The 17,313-nt window shown below is 38.9% G+C and overlaps 1 protein-coding gene across 1 annotated transcript in view; it reads right to left on the reverse strand.

The window, feature by feature from the left end:
• vps50 (VPS50 EARP/GARPII complex subunit) overlaps window positions 1–17,313 on the reverse strand; it is a 108,510-nt gene that overhangs the window by 39,211 nt on the left and 51,986 nt on the right. Inside the window, exons 14-19 of the mRNA XM_034124867.1 lie at window positions 7,994–8,085; window positions 7,692–7,786; window positions 6,002–6,100; window positions 3,786–3,876; window positions 2,166–2,348; window positions 257–375 (exon numbers count right to left, since the gene is read on the reverse strand). Of these exons, the coding sequence (XP_033980758.1) occupies window positions 257–375; window positions 2,166–2,348; window positions 3,786–3,876; window positions 6,002–6,100; window positions 7,692–7,786; window positions 7,994–8,085 (679 nt within the window). The remainder of the gene's footprint in view (window positions 1–256; window positions 376–2,165; window positions 2,349–3,785; window positions 3,877–6,001; window positions 6,101–7,691; window positions 7,787–7,993; window positions 8,086–17,313) is intronic.

Below are 17,313 nucleotides of genomic sequence, written 5' to 3' on the forward strand. Positions count from 1 at the left end.
GGGAAAGGGGAGATACAATTATCACGACTAAATGCATAAGAAGTAGTATAATGCTTCACTTCACATCCTTTTAGAACCACCTTTAACGAGATCATCACGATACCATTTTATTTTGTGATGATAGTTGTTTACTTGCTTTCATAAATTGGAAAAAGCCAGGAAAGTAAAAGATGGATACCTTGATATACCACATAACTTCACATGTCATACCCTGAGCTGTATTTCTGAGTGGCGAAATAACAATGTGACCTCTGACCTTTTGAGGGGGGCATCGCCCGTCTGCTCGTCAACGTAGTCTTGCTTGAGCTCCTCAGGGACATCACTGTCGCTGTCGTAGTCTTGATACACATTCTTCTCCAACTCGTCTGACTCGTACTTGAGAGTTGGAAAAAAGAGAAGGATCAGATGTGAGACAATGGGAACTGGGCCAGGGCAAAGAAGACATGAAGAAGCCATGATGAGAGTAAAGGGATTCAAAAAACAAGTCAAACACCTTTTACTGACATCACCTGTTGCGAAAGACAAGTGTTCAAATAAAAATATGCCATGGGAAACTGTGTCATCAAATAAAAACGGCCTACTTGAAAGCGCTGTAAAAGGGCTGTGATTAAATTATAGAAAAGAATAATTGAAAATGAAGTATAACATCCCCATCTTTTAGCTGTAATGGGTGCATAACCATGAAATGACTGGCTTGCGGACAAAAAGCAAAAAATGAATTCACATCCCAGAGGAGAGGCTGGTTAAAGCTCCCCTGAAATAAGACAATATTTTCTTTGTCCTTAACTGCAAGCTCAGGGAACACAACACAGCCATATGGGAAGGATTACAAGCTTTAGGGGGAGCCAGGACAGGGCTTCTATAAGCCTGACATGTTAGATAGTGCAATATTGCTTTTGATGTTGAGCCTGGAAGGAAAATATATCAATATATAGAAAAAGTGGTTGATCTGTCAGGGTGTCGGGCACCTGTGTAATTTCTTCTCCCAATTCCTGAAAATAAATACTGCTTTATTCAACACATAAGCCTTGAAAGAAAAACTGATGTTTATATTAGTCACAGGAATAGCACATCCACAGTACCAGGTTCTATTATTGGTTTCACTTTAGCAATGTTATAGATATCTGGTTGAGCCCTATACTTGTAGAAGCCTTGACAAAGAGTAGGTGTGTGTTCTTCTCTCTTGAAGAAAATGAACTAGCGGGGTAAAAACACATCAGTCTGTAACAAAGAAAGGCAGTGATTCAATTTAGCTAGCTGCTTAGCAAGTAGCTAACCTGTCTAGCTCGCAGCAACCCCATAATGATCTCCAGTTGCTTACCAAAGGCTACCCAAGACTTTCTACTCTTTAATGGGTATTTCATAGAGACACAAGTGCTGGTGTGTGGGATAACAAAGCCTAGAACCCTTATTTTTTATTTTAAAAACAACTGAACTAAGCGTAGCTGCTAAGAGTACTTTGCTTTGCTAATGACTTACCGTTTATTGAATACTTCTGATGTGCCTATTTGAGTGCTTAAATTATTATAAATAAACTAAACTAAACTTAATGCAACACTAAAACAGCGGTATAATTTGCTTAGGAAAAACGTTTAATCCTGAAGGATGAGAAGCTGTATGTTATATCATAGGTTTATTATAAGCCCTGCCAATGACACTACCCACAGATTCATTTGTGTTTTAACAGCTTATATTATATGTCAGACATTGAGCTAACGTGTTATACTAAACATGGCATGTCCTGCACTACTGGCCCCTCACTGTTAATCGAGGTTTGTTACGGCCCGGATGATGACAGCTTGGGAGCGTCTGTAAACAACTTAATGACCCTCAATGATGATGTCCCAATTAATCAACCCGGCTTTTTATTAACTTGTTTGGTTATGCAGCCCTACAGGTAGCCTTGTTAATTATACATAATAATGTATCCAACTTGGGGAAATGAACAACTTAATTGAATCCTCAGATATGATTTGTTCACATAAGGAATAAGAGCATGATTTACCTACCACTATAACTACCATTGTGATCCATGTATACCATGTATAACCACGCTTTTGCATACTTAAGAGAGACTGGGCTACACATCATTCCCACTAGTAAAAGTTATTCTATATAATAAAGCAGGCACCAATTGGACGCAAGTGTTTGAAGTCTCCTCTTACCCCGTTGGATGCCAGCACGTCCTCTGTCTCCTCCTCTTTTTCAGTAGGCAGCTCAAAGGGGTTTCCCTCCTGAAGAAACTGCTGAAACAGGGACAGCTCGTCCTGAGCCGGGCTGCTGGAGGAAACGGCCTGTCTGCTCGGGGAAACGGACGGAGAACGACACTGGCCCATGAACTTAAACTCCTGGATTGGAGAAGATCGGAAGGAGACAGAATAGAGACAGATGTTTGTTCAGGTTCGGTAAAGTTAGCTGTTGAGGCACATGTGAGAAACTAAGGCTTAGATAAATTAACATTTCAGAACTTGCACTGTTTTATCTAACATCATTACATTACAAATAGTCTACAGGCAAACATTGTGCCTACTATTAATGGCTGCATTGGCAAATCAGCAATTGTGATTAGGCAGCGAATGCACTTTGGAGAACACATCCTGTCAGTTTCCTGGTGCATGTTCTTATTGAAATATCTTGGCCCAAAGGCATAAACAAACTGCCTGCTTGCAAAGAATCGTGCTTGTTCATGCATGATTTTTCAGTTTGTTCTCTTTCAAGTTATTGACCTTCAACAATGTGCTCTCCTTAGGCTGTAGATGGTTTTACTTTATTATCAAACTTTCCTGTTTCATTTATTAATTGGGGAACGCTCCAAGTTTAAGAACCGAAATAAATTCAAATGAATCCTTTGTAGTCAAAAATGGTTGAGTGTTAGAGGAAAACTTTAGAGATAGAAACAGGCATAAGATGAGGTAAACAACTAAAATGTCGGTCTAAGTTTAATAATTCAGAATAAAATCAACTAAATATGAGGAATATTATATACATTGTATCTGAATTATATTTACAAAAGGCCATTCTTTTTTTAAATGGCCAGATACATGTATCTACTAAATATCTTATGAGATCATGTATATATATTTTAATAGTAATTGCAGTCTGTTAAAACACTTAGTTAGTGTTAGTGCCCAGCAAGTTTTAAAGGGTTAATAGGTATAATATCTGTTTACCATGCAGTACTGTACACAAACAATATTCTCCTGGCAGTGGGTTGATTATGCTAATTCTTTGGCAATCGTGTTTATTGCAAAATGTGCCCAAGCAAGACAGACATGAAGAAAAACAAGAATATGAATGAAATCCATTTATCTTTCTGACATCTAATTCTTTCCATTTCTCTTTTCTGTATTTTGGTAAAGTGAGCTGAACATGTTGCAGTTTTCTTAGAGTTGGTTAAATCCATGAGAAACTACAATACATGTACAGTATGTAGGTGGTGTCTGTATGTGATGTACTTTAGTCTCTGATATTGAATGTTTCATATGTATATGCTCAAGAGTGTGGGGAATAAAAATATCTAACATACACGGCATCAGTGACAACAGCCATATTTTGGTCATCTCTGTTATATAACATGCAGTGGACTATAGGTTTATACACAGGCTGACAAAATGACACACACACCCACACCTACACCTACACAGAAATCACTGAGCAGGATCCCCTGTGTTTCATATCCTGATGCAAATTTCACAGTGATGTGGGGGGGCGATGAGTGACAGTGTGGAATAAATGAAAGCTACCGTGCTTCATTTTCTCGCCTCAGCGATGTGATTCTTACTCACATGGAGCTGGGAGATGTTAAAGTTGGACTTGACTGGGCAAAGTTCCCACGTCTCATTTTCCAGAAACATCCTCAGCTCTTCCAGTCGTGCCCTGAGGGGATGAGAAGAAAGTAAAAGGAGCGGGGATGGGGTATGATAAGAAGAGGCAACAGTTAAAAAGGAGAAGACGACATGTCCATTACTGACCTCATGCCAGCAGCATGTCCAAGTCTGTTTACATGCAGCCAGAGAGTCCAGATAAGATACATGGTAAGCTATATGATGTGTGCTACTGAGTTGGGTCACACAGAGTTAGAGAGACAATGGTCGTTCTGAATAATTAATAGATGTATTCATTTTAAGTGAGCTGACACCGAGGTTAGAGGAAGTTCAGAGAAGGCCTCAGGTTATAAAAACAGTTAACCTTTGTTAGTTTACTACTCCTAAGGATGTCATCAGATGATGACTTTTAAACATATACAAGTGTGGCATTCAGAGGGAAAAACGTGTGACGTTTGTGTGGTAGGCTGCATGATAAAATGTATGGGTTCATTGCAGTGGCTATATATGCTGTATGATTGTGCTACTGTTGGGGGGCATTTCCGCGATTGGCTGCTGTGGCAGCAGGTGATGTACTCCAGATTATTATTGTTGTTGCGCAACTGATTAATAATTAATCTCAACCAATGTCTGTGTTTGTGTTTTATTGATCTCTCTCTGTGTTAACATTAAGGTTGGTGAGCCATATATTGCACTAACATTGACATAAAAGAACCTGCAAAGTTCACGGATGCACTGTGAAAAAGGAGAGGTTTTCGTGTGTGTGTGTCTTTGTGAGGTTTGAGTGGGTGAGTGTAACATGTTTTTATGTTAGCTGTCATCACAGCTCAAGACAGCCACCCTGATGGTCACCAGCTAGGTCAATATGTAGTCTTTTCTGTGAGGAAATGTCAGAGCAGTCGTGACTTCAAACACAGCGGTAGCTCATGTCTTAAAGGTGTTTGAAGTAAGAGTGAAAGTGAAAAATCAGTAGCAGAGGCAAGGGACAGGGAAGTCTTGTGGAACAGAAATACAGGATTGATATCCTATCATAACCCTAACATAAAATGCATTGAGAATTAAAATATATTAAAGGTATGGTTCACCCGAAATCAAAAATACTTCTTCAAACTAAAAACCTCCAAAGAGGGTGCATGAGCCTCTGCCGCGATGATGTGGTTCATGGATATAGCACGGTAGAAAGAAAATAACCCTAACCTTGTACCAAACAGCTTATATATCATCATGTATTTTTTGGGCACTTTGAGAACCATAAGTTGAGTTCCATTATATTAGCCATAACCCTTTAAAGCTTACAAATAAACCTGTCAATCAATCATGGAAAATGAGTTAACAAAAGCAGAAATTACCATAGGCACTGCTCTATGATATTTATTGATGGTAAACCTTGACAATGTTATTCTATCCTTTGAAACCTCGGGCCAAAAATAAACCCACCCTGAAGATGATGAGTGGGCTTCAGCCAGCCGACGTTCACTGATGCACAATCCGTTTGTAAATCGCCTGGAAGATTAACCTAATGTAAAGATGATGCACGCTGGCAGGCTGCTGGCCACCCGTAGTGTGCACACGGACACAGTGGGGGGGGGGTTAGAATATTTCCTTCTAATGCTGTCTGCCATTCTCCACCTCCTCTTTTTCTTCTCTTGCCTGAACCGCTCCATTTTTCAGTTCAAATTACAATTTCACACTGAGATGATCTCTAACCTTAAAATGAATGTCTCCCTCCTGCGTCACAGGAATGAAGCTAATCAGCATTCAATTATCATATCAATGATTCTTGACATGCAGTCACAACTCTAATAATATCAGATGTGACAATGTGACGCTGTATGTGTCAAAGCATACATATTCAAGTGATTGCCAGGGGGTTATGTAATCAAGAGGTACATGTGCTTCAAGCTCAGTGAGATCTACCGTGTAATTACACATCTACCACGAAGAGGGTTGCGCTGGGAATAGAACAAGATGAAAGCAGACAATGGTTGTGATTGTGTGTAAACGTTTCTGTCAAGCAACCTGCTGTTAAACTGTCATTTAATATCGTCTCAAGAACTTTCTTCCAATTCATGTGGAACGGGGAAAACACATAATGTAATTATTCACACACTGAGAAGAATGCGTATAATTTGTCACATGATGCAGGTGAGGATCCAGAAGCAATGGAGACATCTTACCTGTGATAGTTTTTAAAGTAGTTGACACTCTGGCGTTTGATGGACTCCTGCAGGACCTCTGACTTACTGCTGCAGAACTCCTCCCCCACCTGCATCAACCTGGAGAAAGAGGTTGTTAGATGAAGAAAAAATAATGACAGAGATAATGATGAAGGAAGAGGAGAGAAGAGATAAGACAAAGAGATTTTGCAATTAATGATGTACTAGTGAGAAGACCAGGTGTAAGGAGACCAAGTGGAATCTCTAATGACTGCCTATTGATACTGACTATCTGTCATACCATCCCATAATGGTTCAGTCACTGCAAGTTAGAGAAACAAAAGATAAAAAATTCATAGAAGTTTGCTTGAATACACTTAAAACGATAAATTATTGGAATATCGCCACAAAAGCATGCTGATAAAAGATTTAGACACATTTAGCCTGCTTGGTCCAGTATTAAATTATACAACTTTTCAAAATCAAAGAGACAACGTATTATTTTCTATAATATAAATGTAATTGACTATACCTAACAAGTCTTGTATTGTGGGGTATTTAGGAAGTAACCAAGCATATATCATCACGCCGAACATATTTGCAGATGAAGTCCTAATATTAAGGTTTTTATTACAAAATGTATTTTTATTTTAATCTATCCCTATATTGTGTCTGCTACTTCATAAGATAATTCCTATATTTTTTTTTTTTTTTTTGCAGTCAAAAATGTAAAAAGCTGTATTTTAAATGCTCTTAAACTGCCCTTTAGCCTCAAAGCCTCTGGAGGAAATCTGCCATGTGTGTTTGATTGACAGCTGAGCCAGCAGAGGCACAGAGACACGATGTAAACAGACTCGCTCTGGTAACCGGTCAAGAGACAGACAATGTGCTGTTTGCAGTGGTATTGAAGAAAGAAAAGGACCACACAAGACTTCATCTAAACCATCGGAAATATTTGGATATTTGCAGGTAGCGGACTCGTCAAACAGCCATTTTAGATGATGTCATATACAGTATGTGCACAGATTATAACTTGAACGCAGACAGTGACTTCATTAAATCAACAGAAATAAATGTACATTTCTTACATAACCACACATTGTCAGAAAAGTTTAATTCGATGTAACAAATAAATGCCCATGATTTAAGCTTAACTTAAAAACCTTTAGTGGAATATGCTGGTTTATTCTAACAAAACATCAATCTTTATTCCACCCACAAACTGTTCCAGACAATGTACAGGTTCACTCCCACATACAGTCATAATGGGCTGAGCAGCATAGGTCGACCGCAAATCAAGAAATGAGATGAATGCGAGCATACTTCTTATTTGGTGTCCATAATTGCAAAAATAACTGGAGTATCACTACTATAATCAGAGTTAACATAATCAAAGTGTGGCGTGTTAATAGGTTTGGACATACTGGCATTATAATTTCTGTTTTGATGTGCTTGTAAACAAACAATGATAATTATCTAATTGGACGAAGGAGCATGTTGTGTTTGTGTGTAATTAAGTTTGCATAATCTGAGTGAGTCAGTGACTGAGAGGGAGGAAAAAAAAGACTGCATGTCACAGTATAAAAACCTGAAAAAAAAATGTAATAATAATCTAATAAAACATGACGGCGAAAGGGACAGTGATTGCAAGATAATGATGGCCAATTAGTGGCAACAAGGATGAGCTGACTGCTTTGTTCCTGTGGCGTACCTGCTGATGACATCAAGTACCACGATGAAATCATCGTATTTAAAGTTAGACATGTCTGTCCCCGAGATATAGGCCTTCACTTTCAACTGGACGTCCTGGGGAGGAACATGACAGGGGAAAAGTGATTAGTGAATTATCTTCGGATCAACCATAAAAACATGAACACAATTTTCAAAAAACATCACATGAAACAGAACAAATACTCCCACAAGTCATGTCAATCATCTGGAGTGAAGACTACAGTATGTGGGCAAAAACAGAAATATTATAGAGAGATGATAGAAGATAGAATTTCTTCAAACCTGCCAGATGCGTGTCAGTCCATGCTCCAACTTCTTCTTGACATAGCTGCGGTCCACCACCGACTCATCAGACTCTGCTGCTGCTGCGTCACCTAGGGGTGTTCAAAAAAAGCACACAGACGGATTAAATAATGAGACAGATACATTTACCTTTCCCCCTTTTCCATTTTATCTATCTATTGCTTGACTGTTTCATTCCAGCATGACTCAATGGATTTCATTTACTTTTTAATAGACATTTGCACAATGATGTGTGAACAGCGTGAATCAGAAGTCCTAGAGGAATAAAGAAATATATTCTTAAGGTTGATGAAGAAGCAAATGGGAAAAAAATCCATTTGATAATGTGATTCATCCGGTGCATTCAATGTGATCAGGGGAATGTGGTCTCGTTGGTCTGCAGATCTGTGTGGGATTTGTTCTTCATTGTTAGTATGACAATGTAGACAGCCTGAATTTTAGCTGAAGACTAGGAGACTTCTTGTAAAGTGTTTGTCAGTCTGCATTTCACATCATTTGACAGCGTAGGTCACAGAGTCCCTCAAGAGAGCGAAGACTGACAGCAACCGAGAACACAATATGACAATACACTGAGACATGTTTTATGTGCTAAGGACCTGGTCACTGTCAGACAGCCAGAACGTAAATCAACATCTCCAATGAACACGGTTCCTCCTCTATGAGCTCTCTGTGTGTTTTAGTGTTTTCTCTTCTCACCGATCTTTGAACACCATGTGTAGCAGACACTGAAGAGGCTACCACAGGGGTGCGGGCTATTTTTGAATCGGCTCTGAGAAAATTCAAAAAGTATAATGGAATGCGGCCCACAAATGAAACTTGAGCTTGTCTTGTATTGTATTGTACTTCTTAAATATATCTGTAAACATATATTACACAGTAGTGTTCATGTGTTAATAAGCCCACTTTCAGTCAATTAAAGTTGAAAATATGTTCTAACAAATCTAAGTTGATAAGAAAAAAGCCCAATAACTTATTTACATAACAACCTTGAAATATACCCTTCCTATTTCCTCTTATGATAAGCAATCTAAGGCTTCTGTTTCAAGGAATGAGCTGCTAACAAATAAATGGAACCCTTTGGAAAGCTGTCATGTAGGCTGTTGCATCAAGCATAATTTACTTACATTTGATTGATTTTGCTAACTTATAACTTCACCTATGAGGCAATAAATCTGAACTCTAGTGAGTGGCTCACCCCTATTTTTCTGTATGTGGCCCTCGGTGAAAAGTTTGGACACCGCTGGGCTACAATGTCACAACAGCCGCTATACTTTCCTCTGTCTGAAAACGGCTTCAATCAGTCACTACTGCTGGCTTATCGTCTCTGGATACGCCAGCAGTAGTCACCCTGCAAGTCAACAAGCGGGGGGGCTGCCAATCCCACCTACCCCTTCCAGTATATTCCTTTAATGTATCGGAAAGATAAAAATAAAGAGATTTATCTATGTTGTAGATTATGGCACTGGTCAAGGTTTGTGTTTGCCTTTAGGGTTTGTCTTGTCCATTTGTATGGCCAGGGTCAGCTATATAGCTTCTCTCCTCTTATGGATTTAGTGCCTCATATATGCTTTTAAAGGGAACATGCTTGTGGACATGGAGCCTCAATATTTGCGCTTTCTGTCATTAAAGCCCCCCCTCCCTTCTGGAGCATCCAGACTCTGAATGGTTCCTGTATATAAAACCCCAAATGACGAAGTCCAAATACATAATCATAACAGTGTCTTAGCAGTAGGGAAACAATTAACTCTTAAGTAAAGAAAAACATTTTAAAGGCTACAATTCAGCTGCAGAGTTCATTTTGACTTCTGGTTAAAAGTATTCTCTTCAAGTATTAAACCAGAGTGTATATTTAGAGGCAACCAAAACAGAAAAGTGGTGTGTAAATCAGGGGCAGGGGAATAGATTAGGTAAGAATTTCCAAGACTTTTGACTTCAGTTTAAAAGCACTGAAGAAAAAATAAATGTGTCACTGAGCAAACACGTGTAGATCTTGATGTGTTTGACATCACACACACTGACCTTCAGTAACTATTGAACCAGATGATGGTTAGAGACGTTAGTCAGAGAAAACAGGGGAGACAGGCATATATCATGTGGTAATGTTTTTCTTATCCCTAAGAAGTAAGATGGTTGAAAGACCCAAAGCCTTAAACATACACACACATCATTTAACTCAGCTTGACTCCGAGCTGTAATCAAAACAGAGCCACTGTACGCTGAACCTGCTGGGTGAGGTGTTTGTCTTCTGAGCAACACGATAAATATCTCTTGCCATTTTCCCTGCTTTTATTTTCAGAAACAAAATGGCATTCAAAAGCTATATTGCCTATAAAACAAATCCCCTTTTGACCTGAGAAACAGATGCAGTGAGGGTGTTCTCATAAAGACACCAGAACAACAGCTCATTCATTACCAGTACCAACATCAATTGTGTTACACCCACACTGTCACAGTCTGCTCCATCATTCACCAGTAGTTTTCCATTCACCTGTCTCACCTGTTAACCACACCCACGTTTTTGCTCACTCTCTTTCTCTTCTGCACCCATTAGCTTTACTGCCAGTATTTAAACCCTCACCAGACACACACCCATTGCCAGATCGTACTTTGCCTCCATGCTAGTCTTTCACGCGTTTGTTACCAGATTGCCCACCCGGTTCCGACCCTGCCTGTCCCTGACCTGCCTGCTCTGCCTGTTCCCTGATCCTGCCTGTCCTTGGACTATCCTGCCTTGCCTGCTGTCTGACCCTGCCTGTACCTACGTTGACCGCCTCGCCTGCTCCCTGACCCTCTGCCCGGCCCTGACTCACCTTCTGCCCGCTGTCCTCTGGTTCGTCGGCCTGCACATCATCCGGCTGATACTGTTCTGCTGGTATTCCTTTGCTCTGGTAGTATTACCAATAAAGTACATTACCAATACTCCTGGGTTTCTCGAGTGCTGCATTTGGGTCCTTCATAAGATTGTGACACACACAGTGTATATCTTATTGAATAAATGTAATGAAAGTAAGAGAATGGGCATGAGTAATTTAAAGCCTTTACAACCAAGACGTAGTGAGTGAGGAGCTATTGTGGGCCTTAAAGAAAAAATTAAATACCATCAAAAATGACCTCAATAGATTAAAGAGATGAAAACCCCAAAATAAAAAGACACAAGAAGGGATCAATGGAGCTGGATTAATCAAAGCTCCTCAGAAACCGGAGTCTCTGAAGCTATCACTTTATGGTGATAGATAAAAGGGAATTAATTCACCAGCACGAGGTGTTTTAAAATTAAAAAGCTGTGGCTTGTTCAGGTGTGACTTAAATATGTGGAAGGGTAACCCATGGACATTACCTTATAACTGTGAAGAACAATGCTACCATGATTTTCCTCACATGAAAAGATGATGGGGCCAATGTCAAGGGGGTTTCCGACTTTTATGAATTATCGATTAATATATCTGTTTGAAATCACATACTTAAAAGGGTTCTCCGCCTACTTTCCACATCAAAGTGTGTTTAGAGGTCTTAGGGGAGACAAACTGCATATTTGAAAATGTTGTGTTAAGCCTTTTGTGCCTCAGGTGGAAGCTGATTGAAGTCAGATAGATTGACATTAGTTGAGTCGGTTTGGATTTAAAACTACAAGTTTAAAAATGAAAATACAAAGTTAGAAAGAAGAGGCTTTATGAGACCTCTGAAGCCCGCTGCTCCTTTCTGCCTGAGGCTACTGCAAAAGGCAACAGTTTGATACATATATATGTTTTTACTGTTTACTTTACTGTCCATTGTGGGTCTGACAATACAGTAAGACTGGAATAATAAATTCACGGAGTACCATTAGTTTATCAATCAAGTTACCCATTTACATCCCTAGTCACTGATATTCTCTCTCTTTGACAATAACTCTGTCCAATGCACTAAAGTTCACCTCACATCGTTTTCTACTATTTTTGATCAGTCTGTATGCAGACCACCACTTCACACAGAGGACGCGTGTTAATCGGACTCTGAGGCTTACAATAAGCAGCAGAGGGGATTGGCCCAGGCTTATCATAGATTCTGACAGTAGGCTCAATTCACCAAAGAGTAGAAGAATCGTCAAGAGGACTTCATGTCAAGTTTTATTTGTTGCAATTAATTGGATCTACAGTAGGGGCTTCTTAAACATCATTAATGGGTATTTGCCTTCAAATGTCCACCTGAATAATTTCCCATGGTAACAAAAAGTATAGCCAGGCATTAAGCTCAAACAACATATCTTATTAAAACAAGAGACATGATCGAATTTAAACACTTTTCAAGAATAAAGTGGTGTCCTTAAACAGCACTCTTCATTATCTGCATCTGCTAGTAACACTCATGTAAACTCACTACATTTTTCTCTAAAAATCTATAATTGGAATCTTGAATGAGGAAATTAAGCTTACATGTGTGTTTCAGTGTCGGACAGTTTAGAAAGTTATAGGAAATATTTGATAATGATCTAGTTAATGCACCAAAACAGATTTCAACAGCACTTTTTCACATACTAACTTGACAAGTGTGTCTTATCCTTCAGACAAGGGGAAAAAAGTATCTCCTTTTTTGAAAACCACACCAGCAAGATTATTTGGTGGATGAAGAGGTAGCCCTTTCACAAGAGTATTGAATTTAAATTCTGGCCGGCAAGTATACCCGTCCACCTGGCTCCATCATGGACGTTTATCTTCTCCTCCCACAGACTGATTGCAATCTTCACACTCTGAAATGGATGTGAAACCTTGTGCTTTACCATGGTATTTGGATTTATTTGAAATATATGGTGTTCCGATCCATTTCAGATTCTCATCTTCGCAAGGAGTGTGCTCATGATGCATTTTAAATTAATTCAACCCTTTTTCGTCCTTGCCTTTACCTCCACATCCAACGCTATCAGGTTCGAGTAATACTAGTCGTGATATCTGATAATAAAGTTAACGCAAAGTAAAATCAATTTCAAAGGATGTCCTTTACTGAGAAGGTTTCAAACATTATCCTTGAGACCCCAATAACTTTAGCTGCGATTTGAATTATTAATTAGGACAGAGCTGGTTTTAACAGTTTACTTAAAAAACCAAAGAACAAAGAGCTTGTGATAAAGCATGACATAACTAGGTTTCCTTTAATGAGCACAAGGACAGTTGTGGGAGAGGGGCGGGGAGGAATAGAGAGCAAAAACACGGTGAAGACTAAATGAAAACAGCCTTGACTAAGGTAAGAAGTGTTGTGGGTGCACCATAAGGCTGAGACAACAATCTAATTATAACTCATACTTTTCTTTTATTCTGAAGTGTTAACTTATATGTCGAAAAGCTGTACTCAAAACTTCTAATAAAAAAAAAAAAGAGAGAATTCCATTGCCTACAAAAGCTTGAAATACCAAGCAGATTATGTCAGGTGATGAAGGGTAAGTTTTAAAAGGCAGAAAATCACTTCAATATTCCAAACTCCAAACAGTTTGATGATAAGTCTTGTACATAGCACCTGGTTAGACTGCAACACATCTGCATGATTAAAAAACCTTAAGAAATCTTATAGTGACATTGTAATTACCAAAGCAGTTCAACTTTATAGAACAAAGTATTATTTCCATCCTTTTTTATACCACTATATCCCCATTTATTCCCCATACTTGGTTGCATTCAGTGCAGTTGGGGTGCTGACCCTGTGAGGGTGTAGACTTCCTGTGCGGGTTATCGAGTTAAAAAGCCTTAAGACTGATTACTAAAAGTGTTAATACAGAGCGGTAGGAATGGTGAACGATGGGGAACGCCACCTTTGGCTAATCAGTAGGCGGTAACCAGTGTTTGACACTTGGTGGCATTGTGGGTGACGGGGTTCTTTGTGACTCACAGGAGAACACCCACAGGGGGCTTAGCTCCCTGCAGATTTCAAACTATGACTCATCCAACAAGAGCATTTGCATGACTTTGCATAAATCTTCTTAAAAATTAAGAAGAGAAAAAGCAAAACCAGATTGTCTTTCTGGCAACGTGAAGCCTTTAACAAACAAATTATAATCTGAATTCCCCACAGACGATGCAGATGCCAAATAAATACAATTATGCAAAATACAGCTGATTTCGACTAGCAAAAAAAAACTGAAAATGTTACGCTTGCGTACATTTTGTGTAGTATTGGCCTATAGCAGCACTGCACCATATGTTTAATAAACCCAACATATTTTGGAGGGATTATAATCAATCAGACCGTATACCCGATGCATTTTTAATTACCATATTAAATGCTGATTTGGTGCAGCTTGAGCCTAACAAATTGTCCTTTATTTAATTCGCACACACAGCTTCATGTGTTGAAAGGCTTGATCCCAACGTTGAATGCAACTTACAACATGAAAGTCCTTTAAAGCAGATGCATTCATTTAAAGGGCTTGCATATTAATCCAATCATGATCTGCAGGTTGTAAATGTTGAGATGAGAGACATTTTGGTTAGAGTGTTGCTAACTTGACTCAGAGGATGTTTGCATGAACAGAAAAGTAAGATGGAATGGTTCAATACAAAAATAACAATGTATGCTGTTAGTAGGGATGCCAGAAACTGACCATGATCAAATTCGACAGCCCTGGCGAATATTAATCGATTATTCGCCGCCGCCCGTATATTTTGGTTGAAACTAAGCCAGGAAAAAAAAAGTAAAACATAAATAATAATAAAAATATATATAAATAAAATCGAATTTTAAAAATAATTTTCGATTATGGAGACTGTAACGAATATTCGAAAAATCGAATAATCGCTGGCATCCCTAGCTGTTAGGTCAGTAAACCGTAAGTTATTTCACATTGCATGCTCCGTAGTTCACTTTATATTCCATGAGACTACTCAACACTAACGAGGTGTAAAGGCCGACTCTCGCCTGCTGCTGAAAAGACTTTTTCTTTATCATCGCAAAGCAGAGAGCCACTATATATTCATATATTAGCCAACACGGACCGTGTCCATGCTCTGTATGAACATGTCACCAACTGGCCATGGTTATTTGATTTCACTCACTCAAGGGGTCTCACACACATGGAGCATCCCAGCCTTCAGTGCTGATCATACAGGACAGGGCAGCAAATCTAGTTTGTCAGGTGGGGATAGTACCCTGACCTTTAGAACTTCTTAAAACAACCTTTGCTTTCATCAACTGGCAAGATTCGTTACACTGACCAGCTCAATATGTCAAGTAGAAACTGGCTAACATTCAATGGGATGCTTTTTTCTTTTTGTTAACATCTCAATCGGGTGAGTGTGTAGCAGAAGAGGAGTGATCTTCAGTGGGTCGGACCTCTTGTGTGAGATGGAGGTCACTTCCTGTGGAGGTCATACAAATGAGACAAAGCCTGTACAGTAAATCATTACTCTGATGGACATTAGGATAAAAAAGAGAAAGGTGAAAGCCAGGAAAAAGGCGGGGTCAGGGACACCTTTACACAGAGGATATAGGTGACAGCCAATCAAATAGGGAGATGATAGATGGGCTTCATGAAAGGAAACGCGTGTATGTCCTTTCCCCTGCGAAGAGGAACACATCTAATGAGGATTCTGAGGACTTAGCATCTTTGTGTCCTCATCCATTTGCCTAATAAATTCTGTACAGTGTGGGAAATGGAAATTAGCTTTTTCGATACGCGACGGGAAGGTAGCAGCTAATTTGACAGTTATTTATTTGCAGCTCCTTGACAGAGTCCTTGGCAACACAAATGATGAGCTGAGAAGTGCGATATACCAAATCCAGTATGGTATCCTTTCTTACACTTGTAAGAAATTCAACTTTTTGTGGAGCTTACCGCTAAACCACAAAGTATGTATTGCCTTGACAACTGAGCTGCTCGAGGCTGATGTTTTCACAACTGGCTGACTGAAGGCAGGATTGATGGAAGCTGCAACACAAGCAAGACTTTCTTGTTGATCCAGACATAAGCTTTGGGTTTGGACAGATGTGGAGTACAGTTGTCTTGCTGAACTAAATGGGCCATAACTTGGGTGCAGCTTTTCTGAGTTTCAAGTTGAGGATCTGTGTGCTTTATATACTAGTATCATCAATAAATGTACGTAAAAAATTGATAAAACAGGTAGAATTTGGGGTATCTACTAGGGACGATAAATAAAAAACCCAAAAGAAAAAAGTCCAAGTTTGATCTGTTTATACTACCATATCCAACTAAAACAGCAATACATTAATTTCTTGTTTTTAGTAACGGATCACAATCAAAGTAATCTATGACACATTTCCATAAGAAAGAAATGCGTCATTCATGCTTCATCACCCATGCGTCCAGGTCATATTAATTCTTCAATGTAAATTCAACAATGTCTACATTTCATTTATACAGTATTCATGTAATTAGGAACAACCTTCAAACCAATTCTAATGTGATAATGCAACAACAGACAAATTAACATATAAACTCTTTAATATTGCGCCACAGAGATACCTTACAACTGTATAACTGTAGAGCACATCTCTTTGTATTGCTGCCAAGAGGAGGTGTTTTACCAAGGCTAGTGCAATCAAAAGTAATTATTCCACTAATGACACATTCAATGACCTCGACACTGAAGTAGTACTTCATAAATGCTGAAAAATCAGTGACGTGCGGTGAGGTTCATGGCTGGTGAGGCACTGACTCTTTCAGAGTCAGATTTACAAATATTATATTTTGACCTTAATCGAAATATTCGGTTATTTTCAAAAGCTTTTTTAGTCTGATGCTTCGATTCATTTTAAACAGACCGTTCAACAAAAGGATACCCAAAATCTAAATATTGGATTGTTCTTTCTTAGTAAGATCCCATGTTCATTACAATTGTGGTCTTACCTTGACTTGAAGATGAAGTCCATGCTATTCTTCTGGACAACAATCTCCATTACTTTTTTGTAAAAGTCCTCCTTATCTCCCTCTAGTTTCAAAACTAAAGTCTAGTTTGTTGTTTGTGTCTACCGTCTCTGCGTAGAATAACAGTAGCAACAAGAACCTGTGGGCTCACGTGCGCCCCCTTCAGTGCGGCAGAGGTTATGGCTGCCTCTCCTGGTGCTTTTTTCATTGCCGTTGTATGATGAGACCAAGGTTCAAGGTTCTTTATTGTCAATCTGACATAGCTACAGAGTAATTATGTAGTTGAAAATCTTATGTCACAGGCTTCTCCAACAATGCAACATAATAACATAATAACAATAAGAGCAAGAGCAATACAAAAAGAATAATAGTTATAAAATAAAATAAAGTGATGATGTGAAATAGTGCAGTACGAGTCTATATACAAGTTATTGGAATGATATATATATAT

This window comes from Trematomus bernacchii, unplaced genomic scaffold (genome assembly GCF_902827165.1).
Source record: "Trematomus bernacchii unplaced genomic scaffold, fTreBer1.1, whole genome shotgun sequence".
NCBI classification, from domain to species: Eukaryota; Metazoa; Chordata; class Actinopteri; order Perciformes; family Nototheniidae; genus Trematomus; species Trematomus bernacchii.